Source organism: Mesoplodon densirostris, chromosome 10, assembly GCF_025265405.1.
Source record: "Mesoplodon densirostris isolate mMesDen1 chromosome 10, mMesDen1 primary haplotype, whole genome shotgun sequence".
Classification (NCBI taxonomy): domain Eukaryota; kingdom Metazoa; phylum Chordata; class Mammalia; order Artiodactyla; family Ziphiidae; genus Mesoplodon; species Mesoplodon densirostris.
The window spans coordinates 60,877,331-60,893,862 of NC_082670.1; the positions used below are offsets into that span (position 1 = coordinate 60,877,331).

Genomic DNA, 16,532 nt, shown 5'->3' on the forward strand with positions numbered 1-16,532 from the left:
TATGTGCCTTTTCCATGGCTCCTAGGTGTTTCCAAAGGGAAGCTTTGAGTCCAAAGTGTTAGCTGGTAACACAATTAGGCTTTATCCTCTGGGGCTGTTTTCTCTTTTCTTTTTTAAAAATTTTTATTGGAGGGCCTCCCTGGTGGCGCAAGTGGTTGAGAGTCCGCCTGCCGATGCAGGGGATACGGGTTCGTGCCCCGGTCTGGGAGGATCCCATATGCCGCGGAGCGGCTGGGCCCGTGAGCCATGGCCGGAGCCTGCGCGTCCGGAGCCTGCGCGTCCAGAGCCTGTGCTCCGCAACGGGGGAGGCCACGACAGTGAGAGGCCCGCATACCGCAAAAAAAAAAAAAAAAAAAAAAAATTTTTATTGGAGTATAATTGATGTACAGTGTTGTGTTAGTTTCAGGCACACAGCATAGTAAGTTATACACACACATATATCCACTCTTTTTTATTTTTATTTTTATTTTATTTATTTATTTATTTATTTATTTTTGCCGTACGCGGGCCTCTCACTGCTGTGGCCTCTCCCGTTGCGGAGCACAGGCTCCGGACACACAGGCTCCGCGGCCATGGCTCGCGGGCCCAGCCGCTCCGTGGCATGTGGGATCTTCCGGGATCGGGACACGAACCCATGTCCCCTGCATCGGCAGGCGGACTCTCAACCACTGCGCCACCAGGGAAGCCCTATCCACTCTTTTTTAGATTCTTTTCCCATATAGGCCATTACAGAGTATTGAGTAGAGTTCCCTGTGCTATACAGTAGGTCCTTATTAGTTATCTATTTTATATGTAGCAATGTGTATATGTCAGTCCCAATTGAGGCTGTTTTCTTTAGTGTTTCAGCACCTTCCTGCCCCTCCCCCTCGGATTTGGCTGGGGTGAGACCCAGTGCTTTGTCCATGCAAACATGGAATGCGTGCTTTAACTCTTGTTCCTGTGTCACCTCCGTGACCTTGCTGGAAACAGAAACCTTTGGTCTATTCCAGGTTGCAGCCAAGTGTTTCCAAAAGGGAGGTGCGTTGGAAAAGGAGAAGCTGGCTCTGGCCCACAGCACCGCCCTGAACATGAAATCCAAGAAAGTCAGCCCCAAGTAAGAGCCTCGAGGGTCATTTCAGGTTTGCTCTGATGAGAGAGAGCTGCCGGTTCAATCTACTGGTATCATATTCCATGGAAACTCTGTTCTATTTCCCCCTCCCAGGGAAAAGCAGGTGGAATATTTGGAACTGGCCAAGACGTATCTGGAGTGCAAGGAGCCAAAGTTGTCTCTTAAGTGTCTGAGCTACGCCAAGGAGTTCCAGCTGTGTGCCCAGCTATGCGAGAGGCTGGGAAAGGTATGTTTGGCCCACAGCTGCTCCTAGGAGAACTGGGCTCCGTGGGGCAGATGGAAGGGTGGCCCCCACCCTCTGCCTGTGTCAGGAAGGGCTTCCGTCCTCCCAAGAGGGAGAGGTTGGCCCTGTCAACTCTGTGGGTGGCCCTTCTTCCTCCATCTGCTCAAACATTTAGATGGTTTCAGGGACTCTGTGTGTGTGTGTGTGTGTGTGTGTGTGTGTGTGTGTGTGTGTCCGTGTCCATGTCTGCGAATGTTTGCGACCCGTTATTAACCACAGGGAGGCCAAATGTTCACATCAAAGGGAAGATGGGTTTTAGAATATTCCTGCCTTTTCTTTCTCCATGTTCAGTCTGGAGTCAGCCTGGGTGGACGGTCTGGCAGTTACATGGTGGTTTCTCTGTGTCCCAGCAATTACTCTAGATCTGCACTGACCAATCTGGCAGCCACTAGCCACATGTAGCTACTTAATTAAACATTTAGGTTAACTAAAACGTAATAAAGTCAAAAATTCACTTCCGCAGTCTCACTAGCCACATCTCAAGTGCATGTTGTGATAGAGCATTTCCATTGTTCTAGAAGCGCTAGTGGACAGAGTTGCTGGTCCAGAGCACAGGGCTCACAGTGTGGTCTGCAGGCTGGCACAGGCCACAGACTCATATCATCCACAGCAAGATAAACTCCAAAGAGGAAAGTAGACAGATTTTTATGGCAATTTGGCATTGCTGTGACATCCGAGAGGTGATGATTTTCTTAGTGATTCATTTTTCTTCTTTTTATTGAGATATAATTGATGTATAATATCAAATTGGTTTTAGTTGTACAGCATAATGATTCAATATATACATAAATTGCAAAATGATCACCGCAGTAAGTTTAGTTAATGTCCGTCACCACACATAGTGATGATCTTTTTTCTTGTGATGAGAACATTTAAGATCGTTTTCATTTACATGTGGAATCTAAAAAATAAAACAAATGAACAAAAATGACAAAACAGGAGCAGACTCAGTGATACAGAGAACAAACCAGTGGTTCCCAGAGAGGAGTGGAGGTCGGGGCAAAATAAGTGAAGAGGATTAAGAGGCACAAACTACCAGGTGTAAAATAAATAAGTACAGGATATAATGTACAGCACAGGGAATATAGCCAGTATTTTATAATAACTTTGTATAGCGTGTAATCTATACAAATATCAAATAACTGTGTTGTATACCTGAAACTAATATAATATTGTAAGTGAACTATACTTCGATAAAAAATAATAAAACAAAAATAAATAAAAATTTTAAAAGATCTACTTTGTTAGCAGCTTTCAAATATACAATACACTGTTATTAACTACAGTCACAATGCTGTACATAAAGCAGTTCATTTTTAAAATTTTAATTAAAAAATTTTTAATTGAAATATAGCTGATGTATAGTAATATGTAAGTTACAGGTGTACAATATAGTGGTTCACAATTTCTAAAGGTTATATTCCATTTATAGTTATTATAACATATTGGCTATATTCCCCATGTTGTACAATATATCCTTGTAGCTTTTTAAAAATATATATATATATATATACTTTTAAAAATTTATTTATTTAATTAATTTATTTTTGGCTGCATTAGGTCTCTGTTGCTGCCTGTGGGCTTTCTCTAGTTGCAGTGAGCGGGGGCTACTCTTCGTTGCAGTGCGCAGTCTTCTCATTGTGGTCGCTTCTCTTGTTGCAGAGCACAGGCTCTAGGCGCCTGGCCTTCAGTAGTTGTGGCACGAGGGCTCTAGAGCACAGGCTCAGTAGTTGTGGCACACAGGCTTACTTGCTCCACGGCACGTGGGATCCTTCCGGACCAGGGCTCAAACCCATGTCCCCTGCATTGGCAGGCGGATTCTTAACCACTTCTCCACCAGGGAAGCCCCTATCCTTGAAGCTTATTTTTTACCTAATACTTTGTACCTCTTAATCCTCTACTTCTGTCTTGCCCCTCCCCCCCACTGGTAACCACTAGTTTGTCCTCTAAATCTGTGAGTCTCCTCCTTTTATGTTTTGTTCACTAGTTTGTTGTATTTTTTAGATTCCACATACAAGTGATATCATACTGTATTTGTCTTTCTCTGTCTGACTTTTTTCACTTAGCACAGTACTCACCATCCATGTTACTGCAAATGGCTGAGTAGTATTCCCTTGTATATATGTACCACATCTTCTTTATCCATTCCTCTGCTGATGGACACTTAGGTTGCTTCCATATCTTGGCTATCGTAAATAATACGAAGCAGTTCATTTTTACCATATCCGTTATGGTGGGTTGGACGTCAAACCATCTAGTCCTCACCACGGGCACTGCTATAGGGTTCCTGGCTGCAGCTGCTGCATTTCCTCCTGCGTCAGGTGTTATGACCATCCAGTAGGGAGGGGGTTGTTCATGTCTGTATGTGAACTGGAGGAACTCCTGGACCCTCAGAGCACCCTGGGCATTGGGCTGGGTGGGGGTGGGACTTCCTGGGAAGTTTGAAGTGTGGCCCCAAGTCAGTGTCAGAGAAGATAAGGCCGTCCCAAGGCTGCCCTCCGTGCCCCATGTTTAGTGTGGGATGTGACTAGTTAGCCTGTGGGAGAAGGGGGTGGAATGGGGATTTCAGCGTGGGAAGGAAGTTTGGGTCATAAGATTCCGGGAACTAAAATGGTTTCTGAACTCTCCATGTTCCTTTGTCCCCCGGCCTCCATCTCCAAGGCACCCCCTTGGGCCCTAAGCAGTGACAGCGACAGGGGACAGGGCTGAACCTGTTGCTTTTCCCTCTTTGCCTGACAGCGCCCATCCCGGCTGAGCCAGGGCCCCCTTCCTTGTCTGCTCACCTTGCCTCCCCGAGGCCCACTGAGCTCCACCTCTGAAAGCGGGGTGGGGCCCAGCAGGCCAGATGTCCGGCCCGCGTTCCCTTCTCCAGGACCTCAGTGCCTTCAGGATATGGAGGCCTCCCTGGTCCTGGAGACACAGGCTGCCGGCCTTCCTCACATCCCCAGGGTTGACCGGTGCCAGCTCCTTCCGCCTTCTCTCGCCAGCACATTCCAGTAGCTCTGAGCCCCAGCTAGGGAAGAGTCTGGTCCCTTTCTTTGCTCAGGCCCCTCCCTGGCAGGATATTCAACCCTCAGACAGCATCAGACCTCTTGTGGTCATCCCACCAAACTAGCCAGTATGATTCAAGTTGACCACCCTTTGCAAAATCCTTAGGCCACACCGCCTCCCTGTTCACAGTCCCCAGACGTGTGCTGACCCTGGGGAGAAGGGTGTGTGAAGTGGCTGTGGGAGCAGAAGGTTTCCTTTCAGGGATTCCTCTGCCTTGCCTGCTTCCTGCCTCTCCAGAGGTCAACACTGGTTTCCCTGGAAACCTCTCAGGGCCCTTGCTCTGGGCGGCAGGAGCCCAGAGACCCAGGCAGGGGGCCTGCTTAGAGCCAGCCCTCCTCTCTCTCGACCCAGTTGGGTGCACACTTGCACCTAAGGGGGCCTGCGTTCACCCTGGGGGTTTTCTTCTGAGTAGTCAGCCTTGTCAAGGAGAGGTAAAGGTGGCTAGGGGTTATGGTTATGGGGTTTGATTGATGTGGCAAAATGGGTCTCGTAGCTCCCTGGTCTGTGAGGTCTCTGGACATAGAAGAACCTCACACCTGGATCTTGTTCGTATTTTGGCATTTCGTGTAGCTTGTCTTGTTAAATAAAACGCAGCTGAGATTTAGTAGAGAGTCTGGCTTATGCATTTTGTTTTGTTCCATTTTGATTCTGTTTTCTCTTTGGATGTCAGGTGCAGCCAGTCTAGTTAGGAAATGAAATATTCAACAAATAGGTAGCCCCCCCCCGCTGCCCCCCCAGTGTGTACCAGGCACTGTGGGCGCGTGGCAACCAACAGGCAGCAGAGCAGGGGCCTCTGCCTTTGTAGTTTTCCTTTCTAGTGTGGGAGAGAGGTGACAGAGCCAGCAGTACAGAAGATGTCAGCGGGGATGAGGGCTGGGGGAGGGGAGAGAGGGTGTCAAGCGTTGCTGCTTTAGGTGTAGGCGGGGTCAGGGAGCTGCCTTCTGCAGGGAGACCATGAGAACAGCTGCCTCCGGAGGACACTGCAGATAAAAGCCCCCAAGGTGGGAGCGTATGGGCGAGTTTGAAAAACAGCAAGGAAGCCAGTTTGGCCAAAGCAGAGTGAGTGGGGTCGAACGGGTAAAATGAGCCAGAGTGTGGCAGGAACAAATCAGGTAGGACCTTGTGGTCCATGGTAGGGACTGGATTTGTTCCGGGCTGAGGGGGAGCCAGTGGAAGGTTTTGATTGGAGGGGTGACATGAAACGAATTATTGGGATGCTCTGTGGAGAGCTCTGTAGGCAGCAAAAGTAGAAGCAGAAAGGCCGGTTAGGAGGGGTGAACAGTGGCTTAGGCTGAGATGCTATGGCTTGGATTGCCTCCATGGTGGTGGAGGGGCTAGGAAGGGGTCCTGTCTGGGAAATGTTGGGAGAGCTAAGCCAACGCGATTAACTGATAAGCTGGGCAGGAAACGTGAGAGGAAGAGGAGTGCAATATACTCTTCTGTTCACGCAAACCCACCATCGTTTTATATTCTTCATCCTCTTCCTCCTCGTGGCCATTTCCATTCTCTTCTCGTTGGCTACCATTCCAATGCAGTTAATATATGTCCCCATCCACGTGCATGACTGAAGAATAAATAGTATTGTATTCTCTGTACATATTTGTTTTAAGCTTATCTAAATAGCATCTTGTTCTGTTTGCTACTTTTTCCACCCTCTGCTATGGTGTTAAGCTCCGGCCAGGTTTCTGACCACTGTTCGTGTTCCAGAATGGGCATCCACTGCGTTTGACTTACCCATTTTCCTAGTGATGAACATCCGAGTCGCCACCAACTCCCAGCTGCCACACACAAGTACTATGACACAGCACATCCCCTTCCAGTGCTGTGAACTGCTAGGAGTGGTTTTGCTGACCCCAGGGGGTGCATGTGTTTAATTTCACCAAGTGAAAGTTGAAAGCCGTGCATGAGGGGACCTTGTGCCCCATATCCATGACCACATTCAGAGGGTTCTGATTTTCTAATTTTTGCAGACCTCATGGATGTATCTCACTGTGGCTTTACTTTACATTTCTCTGGTTATTAGCAAGGTTGAGCATCTTCATTTATTTGTTAGTCATTTAAGTTCCCCCCACTGCAAACTGCCAGTTCATACCCTTTGCCTAATTTTCTGGAAAGTCTTTTTCGTGTGTTTGCAGGAATCCATTTTATGTTCTAGACCTGCCCACTCTAGTACAGTAGCCAGTGGCCACATGTGGCAATTTATATTAACATTAATTAAATGAAATCAAAAATACAGTTCCTGGGCCTCCCTGGTGGCGCAGTGGTTGAGAGTCCGCCTGCCGATGCAGGGGACACGGGTTCGTGCCCCAATCCCGGAGGATCCCACATGCCGCGGAGCGGCTGGGCCCGCGAGCCATGGCCGCGGGGCCTGTGTGTCCGGAGCCTGTGCTCCGCAACGGGAGAGGCCACAGCAGTGAGAGGCCCGCGTACAGCAAAAAAAAAAAAAAAAAAAAAAATACAGTTCCTCGGTTACACTATCCACACATTTCCTGTGCTTACTGTTCACACGTGGCTAGTGGCTACCATATTGGATAGGTAGATACAGAACATTTCCATCTTCACAGAAGGCTCTGTCTGACAGTGCTGGGCTAGATGTTAATGTTTGTCTTCTCTCTGTTAACTTTATTTGATGTGCTCTTTGTTGAACAGTTTTGATGTATAGCTGACCCTTGAACAGTGCGGGTGTTGGGGCACTGACCCTTCGTGCAGCTGAAAATCCACGTATAACTTACAGTTGTCCCTCCATAGCCGAGGTTCCTCTGTATCCTTGGTTTCATATCAGGAATTCAACCAACTGCAGACCATGTCACACTGTAGTATTTATTATCGAAAAAAAAATCCTTGCGTAAGTGGACCCGTGCAGGTCAAACCTGTGTTGTTCAAGGGTCAACTGTAATCAAATCCATCAATTTCTCCCCCAAAGTTCATGTGTTTTGAGTTTTGTTGAAGACTTTCTTTACCTCAAGGTCACAAAGATATTCTCATACATTCTCCACCAATAGCTTTCTCATTTAGACCCTTAACCCATCTGGAGCTTCCATTTGTGTATGGTGAGGTTGGGATTTCACTTTATTTTTCTCCCTATAAAGCAGTAGTTTTCCTAAATTACCTATGTTTTAGTGTTTTTCACTAGATTCTAATAAACCGCAGACATAGGAACATCCTCTTTATTATTCATGGTGTTGGTTTACTTTGAAGATGAAAAGTTATATTATAAATACTCTGAGTAAAATTTTACTCTGTCCTAGATAAGAGATGCCGCCTCCTTCTATAAGCGAAGCCAGTGCTACAAAGATGCTTTCAGGTGCTTTGAGCAGATTCAGGAATTTGATCTAGCCCTCAAAATGTACTGCCAAGAGGAACTTTTTGAAGAAGCTGCTGTGGCAGTGGAAAAGTAAGTGGTTTTATTCTCTTCCTTTCTCCCCCACATCCCCCCAAGCTCTGCCCTCCTGTTGCTCCTTGAGGAGGTATTGTCTTGCTCTTCTGAAGTGACTTGACCCCGTCACCCTCCTTCCACTTGGGTGATGGCCTCCGTGCTGAGTCAAGAACTCCTTGAATACAGCGTCATGAGGAGAAGGGGCACAAGAAGATGAAGGATGCGTTACGAGTGTCTATAACATGCCCAGCAATTTCGTGCTTACTGATAGTTCTGTCCTCTCCACCTTTACCTGCTGAGTTGACGATTTCACTGATGTGTGGATGGATAGAGGTCAGAGCACTAGTGGGCGGTCAGGATTCTGCTTTATCGTGATTTACTGGCAGATGCCCAGCCAGGCCCTGATACATATGTGTATGATATGTATGATATGTATATACACACGCCCTCAGTTGTAGGACACACAAGTTTCATACATGACCCAGTAGAGCCTCCTTGAGCCTTCAGCCTAACTGATGTGCCAAAGGTGAAGTGCAGATGGGTGGGGTTAATGGATGACAAGGAATCTAGAAACAGCATGTGGTTGATGCCTGTTGGAGGTCTTCCTGGTGGAGTGTAACAGCTAGAATTGCAGAGTCTGCTGTTCTGTATTTCTGCTCAACACCTCCTGGAAAAGTAGGCTGTGGCTTAGTTCTGTATTTTCTTTGCTTTCTACCAAATTATACATGTGACAAAATGAACATGATTGATCAGGTGTTTGAACTTTATATTAAAGTTAGCATTTATTAAAGTATATCATATATTTTTTAAAAGCATGTAATTTTCACAAGGTAAATACACTTGTGTAACCAACACCTAGATAAAGAAATAGAGTTTTATTTTTGGAAATGGAAAAGAAGGTGTCTAGTGCCAAGGTTGGTAATTGAGCATATTCCTTTATCCAGATCTTTGGTTCCATTATGTGGAAGATATACACAGTGTGTATGTATTAGTCAGCTCAGGCTGCCATAATGAAATGCCATAGATCGGGTGGCTTAAACAACAGAAATTTATTTTCTCACAGTTTTGGAGGTTAGAAGTCCACGATCAAGGCTCTAGTCAATTGGATTACTGGTGGGAGCTCTCTTCCTGGCTTGCAGACAGCTGCCTTCTCGCTATGTCCTCATGTGGACTTCCCCTGGTGTTTAAGCATGGAGGGAGAGAGAGATTGTGGGCGACAGAGAGCTCCCTCTCTGGTGTCTCTTGTTTTTTTGTTTTTACTTTTCTTTTTTCTTGTTTGGCCACACTGCGTGGCTTGTGAGATCTTAGTTCCCCGACCAGGGATTGAACCCGGGCCTCGGCAGTGAAAGCACAGAGTCCTAACCACTGGACTGCCAGGGAATTCCCTGGTGTCTCTTCTTATAAGGACACTAATCCTATTAGATCAAGGCTCCACCCTTATGACCTCATTTAACCTTAATTACTCCCTTAGAGGCCTCATCTCCAAATACAGCCACACTAAGGGTTAGGGCTTCAACATATGAATTTTAGGGGACACAAATTGTCATCCATAACAGGGCGCCCCCTGTGACATTGATTGGGTGCTCTGTACGCTGAGTAATCAACCAGGCCAATTCCCTTGTGAGTCCATATGACAAGACCACCTGAGAGGGTTTTATTATGCTTTCAATTATTTAGTTAATCTGTTCTCACTTTTCCAGGAGAGCATTGAATAATCATAGATTTTTCCCAGAAACATTTTTTTGGGGTCTCTCATAATTTTGTTTATCTTTATCAGCTTTCCTGAGGTATTCAACTGACTCTTTTTAATGATATGTTGAGTTGAGATCTAATGTCGTCAGGATTAATTGGAGCCTCACACTTGATTTTTCTGAGTGTCTTTTGAATGCTCTACATAATGTATGTAGAATTCAGTTGCTAACTGGCCTGACTCAAAATGTAATGAGGACATTTTAGATTTGAAAAGAAAATACCTAAGAAAATTTTCTTAGTTTAAGAATTTTTTTTCCTTTGGCCACGCCACGTGACATGAGGAATCTTAGTTCTCTGACCAGACATCGAACCCAGGCCCCCTGCGGTGGAAGCATGGAGTCTTAACCACTGGAGCACCAGGGAGGTCCCAAAAAATTTTTAAACTTGCTGTAAATACCCCCTACTCCATCAGCCAAAGCTCACAAGAGAGGCTCATCCTCAGTTACACCCCTTCACAGAGGGCCTGTTATACGAAGGGATCTGATATTTGTGGGATGACCCTGGGGCAGCAGGAGGTCCCTGGGCACCTCTCTGATTGTGAGGAAATGTGTTTTGTCTCCTGTGAGAGTTCAAAAGTAAGCATGTTTCATTGGATTGGCCCAGTGCCTTGAAAATTCGTATGTGGGTTATATTCACTTGGATCAGCAGAGTCAAGAGGAGCTTGACTTTGGGGACTTCGGGGCTTCATTCATCTCACACTAACTCAACCGCATACATTCCTGGCAAAAGAGAAAAGTCACAGGTTGGTTAATAAGAGGAAGATTGATGTAATGGCTGGTGTGTCTGCAGCCCCCATCTCCACTCTTTCTCATTAATCAGGTATCAGACTCAACAGGGTTGTGTACCCAAAGTGATTAGCAAGCTTTTATGCAAGTTTAAGGGATTTTTTTCAAGGATGATTTTGGCTATGCATAATTTCTGCCTTACAGATTGACTTTCCAGCGTAATTGTCACTTGCCTAGGTTGCAACTCCACTATATTTCTTTTTTTCTTTTTTGTTTATTTATTTTTGTTGTTGTTGTTTTTTATTTTTATTCTTTTTTTGGCTTTTGGGAGGGGTTTGTTCTTTTGTGTGTGTGTTTCTTTTTTGTTTTTTTTTTTAGTATTTTTTCTTTTTCTGCAACGCCACTATATTTCATTAATTAAGCATACTATTGCTTGGTTCCTTCAAGGAATAAAGAATTAATTTTAACAGTGTAAAATGAAGCCTTGATAAAGATGCTGGATAACTTTAGGTCCTATTCTGCAGGTCCTATCTACAAGTGGTCATTTTATGATAAGTTGTTCTGTGCTGCATTTTGTAAAGTTTCTGTTGGGTGATACTGAGTTGACATTGGTGATGTCTGTCTGTCATTGCAGGTATGAAGAAATGCTAAGGGCCAAGACCCATCCCATTTCCAAGCTCCCCTATTCAGCCAGCCAGTTTTACTTGGAAGCTGCAGCCAAGTACCTGAGCGCGAATAAGTTGAAGGAGATGATGACTGTGCTCTCGAAGCTCGACACGGAAGACCAGCTGGTGTTCCTGAAGTCTCGGAAGCGGCTTGCAGAGGCTGCTGACCTGCTCAACAGGGAAGGTCGGAGGGAAGAGGCCGCCCTGCTGATGAAGCAACATGGCTGCCTCTTAGAGGCTGCCAGGCTCACTGCCGACAAGGACTTCCAGGCCTCATGTCTGCTGGCGGCCGCCCGCCTCAATGTGGCCAGGGATTCCGATGTCGACCACACCAAGGCCATCCTCAAAGAAGCCCTGGACCTCTGCCATCAGACCAATCAGGCATCCGGCATCGCCGAGGCCCACTTCCTGCAGGGGGTGATCCTGAGAGACTTTCCAAAGCTCAAGGACGCCTTCCTGAGGTTTGACACCCTCAACCACTCAGCAGGGGCAGTGGAGGCACTCTATGAAGCCACCAGCCACTGTGAGGCCCAGCCCGAAGATGTCCTGGCCCTGGCTCCAGCGGGCCTGGAGGTCCTTCTCAGTCTGGTCAGGGCCCTCAGAAGAGTGACCAACAACGCCGAGAAGGAGATGGTCAAGTCTTGCTTTGAGTTTTTTGGGATTTCGCAGGTGGATGCCAAGTACTGCCAGATAGCTCAAAACAACCCTGGACCCATATCAAGAATCATTTCTGACCTGGATTTGAACTTGAGAGAGAAGAAAACGAAAGAGCATTTCTTGATATTGACGGACCAGGTGAAATTAGCCTTAAACAAACACCTTCTGAGCAGGCTGTGTCAGATCACACAGAGCCTGCTTGGGAAGACCTACCTGGGTATCTGCACTAAGTTTATCATGGGCTTAAAATGCGAGGATGGACACTGTGAAGATTTCCACAAGCCTTTGCGGCGTCATGAGGCCAAGTGTTTGGTTCAGACAAAAATACACCTGGTGGCGATCAACGGATTGCTTTTGGAAGCCAAAAAAGTATTCCCTAAAGTCTTAGCTGAAGAACTTGAAGAAATCGATTATATTTTGTCTCCGGATAAATATGGCCTTTGCAAATCCCTGCTGAATGTCCTCTTCCCTAAGCATTTCCATCAGAGAGTATTGTCAGAAAACCCCATGGCATGCAAAGAAGTCCTGAAACCACTTTACAGATCCTTCCGGTCCTACAGGTCTGCTCTGAAAGAGTACATCCATGTCCTATTTCAAAACGAAAGGGCTCAAAGCCGCCGGGAGTCCACGGACCTGTGGCTGAGCGCCATGCAGGCTTTCCTTCTCTCTTCTAGCTACCCTGATGAGCTTGAAAAGCTGCTCCACCAGGAGGAGGACCGCTACAACCAGGAACTCAAAGCCCTCCAGGCTGAAAAAGAGGAAAGGGGCAGGGGGAGAGGCAGCAGGATGAAAGGAATAGAAGGGAAATTTGGCATGCTGACGCCCAACAAGGATGAGGAGAGCGTGGAGAAGACCCACCTGTGCTTCATCCGGCTGCTGGAGGATTCCATCCACCAGTTCTACGTGTGCAGGAACCCAGAAGACTACAAGAGGCGCTTTTTCCGTTTCATGAACGTCCTTGTCAAGAGGTGCAAAGAGCCACTCATCCCCAGCATTGGGAACACGGTGGCCCTGCTGGAGCTCCAGTTCGTCCACTGCGGGGCGGTCCTGGCCCGCCTCTGGAAGAACGCCGTCCTGTGCCTACCCAAGAGCTACATCGCGCTGTTGTACTACTGGGAGTTCCTGTTCAGCAAGAAGGACCGGGAGCCTGGGGATGTGTTCGCCATCATTCAGGAATACAGACCCAAGGACGTGACCAGAGCCATTCAGGATTTCCGGTTCCACCTGTCCTACCTCGTCAAGGTGCTCTGCGGCCGCGAGAACGAGAACTTCAATGTCCTGCTCGATGCCTTCAGTGAAATTGACTACGTGGTATCCGGGGAGGCGGAGCGGACCCTGGTGCTGTGCTTGGTGATGCTCGTGAACACTGAGGGGGTGCTGCAACCGTCATGCAAGCCTCTTCTGTCAAGCCACTTCCAGGAGATCGAGGCCAGGCTGCAGCTGATGAGCATGGACTTCCCAGGCCAGGTCCCCGAGAGGCTCCTCAGAGCGGTGAAGCGGGTGCAGCTGGCAGTCAACGTGAAATCTGTGGCGGAGGCGCTGCAGGACCTGCTCTTTGAGCGGGATGAAGAGTACCTGATGGACTGCCACTGGCAGTGGGACAGCGGGCACACCAAAGGGACCACGGTCCGAGGCCTCTACCACGAGGAGGTCAGACTGAACCGCCTGTTCTCTGTGGACCCCATGGGCTGCTTTGTTGAACCCGAGTGTGAGGCTGGTCAGGACGAGATGGAGGAGCTGGCCTTGGAAGACCGGGACCACCTCCTTGCCACCATCCTGTCGCAGAAGCAGCGGAAGGCCTTCATCCAGCGGAAGCTGCGGAGGGCGTACCTGGTGGTGTCCCTGTGCATCAGCTGGATGAGGAGGGTGGGGGCCCAGGCCGAGCACTTCAGGGAGGAGGGCAGGGAACCCGGGGCTGGGAGCTTCAAAAAGGCCGATGTGGACAGGACCCAGTGCGACCTGTGTGGGGTGAAGTTCACCCGCGGGCCCGAGAACTATTTCATCCCTGATCAGGCATTTGAGGGAGCGGCTCCTGAGGCTGTGGCCCTTTCCGGGGCCGAGCTGGAAGACGAGCAAGGTCGGGAGAGGAGCAATGAGTCTTACGAGCAGCACATCCGCCTGCAAAGCCACCAGAGGCAGCAAGTGGCCTACCAGAAGTACTCAGACTTTTTCCACAAGAAGGTGGACCCCGCTATTGATGAAGGCAAGCTGGTGGTGCAGAACATGGAGCAGAACGTGTGGGTCGGCAGCCACCTGGGCTCCAAAGAGCACAGCCACGTGTTGCAGAGGAAGGTCCAGGAGAACCTCAAGAAGGTCTCGGACATGGTGGAGGACCTCTACAGACGGAAGGCCTGGGCTGGCGGTAAGGGCCCTCAGAAGTGGGGTGCAGATGGTGTCAGAACCCGGGCTTTGAGAACACATGTCCGACTCCAGTCCTTTGTAGTGATGTCTGACCTGGGGATGATGGAATCTTGGCATTAGCAGAAATACAAGTGAGGACCATGCGTTCTCCAGTTACAGCAAAGCCCCATTGTTTGGACCATCCCTCCCACAGTTAACAATGTGTCATCATCTTGGGTCAGGATGGTTTCCCCTGGCACAACAGACAAGAAAAGTGTTTGCTAACCAATTCTATGTAGAGGATAGAGGGGGAATGTTTCAAGTCTGAGGAAACTCTTTAAACGTCCCCTGATTCATTCATTCAGTGATCGTTTCTTGAGCACCTACTATGTGCTGAACCCTTGACTAAGATCTAGAGGTGTGTAGCTGGTCTCTTCCTTTTAGGAGGGTCCTCACACCATACCCAGTGTGAGCCTTTAATAAGAATTCTTATGTGGTCTGTGAATCAGATTTCCTCTGACATCCTTATTAACTACGTCTTAGCAATGCTGAATGAAAGTTATGTATAAAATCAGTGAAACTGCATATTTTTAAATCATTCTAGAATTCAGACACTCTGGTTTAAGATAATAACAGTTTGAACAAAAGCTTCCTCGAAAGGCTTGCTACTGGCAGTGTCTCCAGGCGGGCAGGACTGGTAATCAGGCTGGCATCTACTTGTGGTTTCTGCTCCTGGTGGCAGACAGTGGTCTTATGCTGCCCCTCTCCACAGGGAAAGCAGAGACGAGCTCCCAGGAGCTGAGGGCTTTGGCTCTAGTACTGAGTGTCCTGGTCCCTACAGCCTCCCGTTCACTCAGAGCTCTCGTTCTTTGGTTCCCTAGCGGAGGAGGTCATGGCTCGGCTGGTCAGCGTCCTGATCCATTCCGTCAGGGATGCGCGGGAGTGGCTGAGGAAAACAGAGCTGCACTTGAAGGAAGAAGGTGAGGAGTCCTTCACCCCAGGGTGATGCTCTGGGTCTTGTGGTCCTTGATTCTGCTGGCTCCCAGGTCAGTCTGAAGTAGGGCCGCCTGTGATGTGAGCAGTGGTCGCTCACCATCTAGAAGCACCGCCCCCAGTGACTCAAGTCAATAGTGATAGAGTGGCTGGGTTCCCCCATCTGACTGTGAGGGCTGTTATTCAGGGCTTGTGCCAGTTGCTTTTCCAAAAATGTTTGCCACTCATGAGCTGTTATCAGTGATGCTCTGTCACTACTCCCATGGTGGGCAAAGTGTTGCAAAGCCATCCCTAGATAAATGTTTGCCTGTGCAAAGCATTCATGTAAATCCATGAGTATGTATTGAGCGTCTAGAATGTATCAGTACTGTTCTGGGCTTGGGGATATAAAACAAATTTGTGAACAAAACACATAAAATCATTGGGGAAACTTGCATACATCTTCCTTCAGAGGGTTTAAGGCTGGTGTATAGTGAGTTGGGTTTCTTTCCTGACAGTCAGACTTATCTTGCCGAGTTCTATTTGATCTGGAAAGTCTCCCCCTCTTGGGGAGACCTTATTTCTTCTTCCTCCCAGTATCTCACCTGCCCCAGGTTGCCCTTCTGTGAGTCCTCATAATCCAGAGGCTGCTGGAAAATCCAGACCCCCGAGCTGGGGAAAACTGGAAAGGACTTGACACAAATGTCTGTGCCAATAAGAAATCTTTAGATTATAGTCACTTCTGGCACTATGACTTTTGTGATTGTTTCAAACAGGAGAATATAACTGGGATACCAACTCAAGGCTGTGGTTGATCTTAGGCTTTGTTTGACAAATTTTTCATTTAAAGGGCCTCTAAAATAAGGCCAGAAGAACTAGCCTGTAAAAGAACATTCTGGAGAAGGGTGTTTACTTTGGCTCTGGCTGGGGTTTTTTTTCTGTAATTTAAAACGACGATTACAGAGACATCAGGTTTTACTAGGATGTTATATGTTGCAGTAGAGTGGAAAAGATCACCATCCTGCACTTCATTTCTGTTGTCTTGCTTTTTAAACAGGTGTCGTTCAAGAAGATGATTACGAAAATGAAGTGGAAGACTTTGGTGAGCTCCGTCCCAGAAGGCGTTTTCGAAAATGTGCAAAGCAGAGAAAGTAGTAACATTCACACGGCTGCTGCTTCCTAAACCTTCAGGACCGTTCCATCCTGACTTAGAATCCCGAGTGCTGGGGCAGAGGAGAAGAATATACATTAGCATAAGAAGTGGCGGAAGGGCTCTAACAATGTCTTTGCTTATCATTCTTGTTATTTCTCTCTCTGTGGTGGCTCAGGGTCTGACTGCTCCCTCAGAGCAGGGGCCTCTTAAGTGTTTTCCAAGTTCAAGTCCAGCAGTACTAGGTCCCCCTAAAAGAGGCTCAGGCGAGAGGAGTCATAGCTGGAGGGAACAGTGGGATCCTCCCCACGAGGCCCCCAGGTTCTCTGGCTGGTCATCACCATGACACTGGTCAGTAAGTAGCAGGGACATCCCTCGCCTCAGTGTTGCCACTGCCCTGGCCCAGGAACACTGCCCCTGGATCCTCTCATCTCTGTTCATGCTGCTGGCCAC

At 47.8% G+C, this 16,532-nt stretch overlaps 1 protein-coding gene across 1 annotated transcript in view; it reads left to right on the plus strand.

The window, feature by feature from the left end:
• Nucleotides 1-16,319, plus strand: part of TRANK1 (tetratricopeptide repeat and ankyrin repeat containing 1) — a 66,541-nt gene extending 50,222 nt beyond the window's left edge. Inside the window, 6 exon segments of the mRNA XM_060109685.1 lie at nucleotides 990-1,093; nucleotides 1,202-1,334; nucleotides 7,691-7,836; nucleotides 10,930-13,979; nucleotides 14,839-14,937; nucleotides 15,987-16,319. Coding sequence (XP_059965668.1) covers nucleotides 990-1,093; nucleotides 1,202-1,334; nucleotides 7,691-7,836; nucleotides 10,930-13,979; nucleotides 14,839-14,937; nucleotides 15,987-16,084 — 3,630 coding nt within the window. The 3' untranslated portion in view covers nucleotides 16,085-16,319.
• Nucleotides 16,320-16,532: the final 213 nt, after the last annotated feature.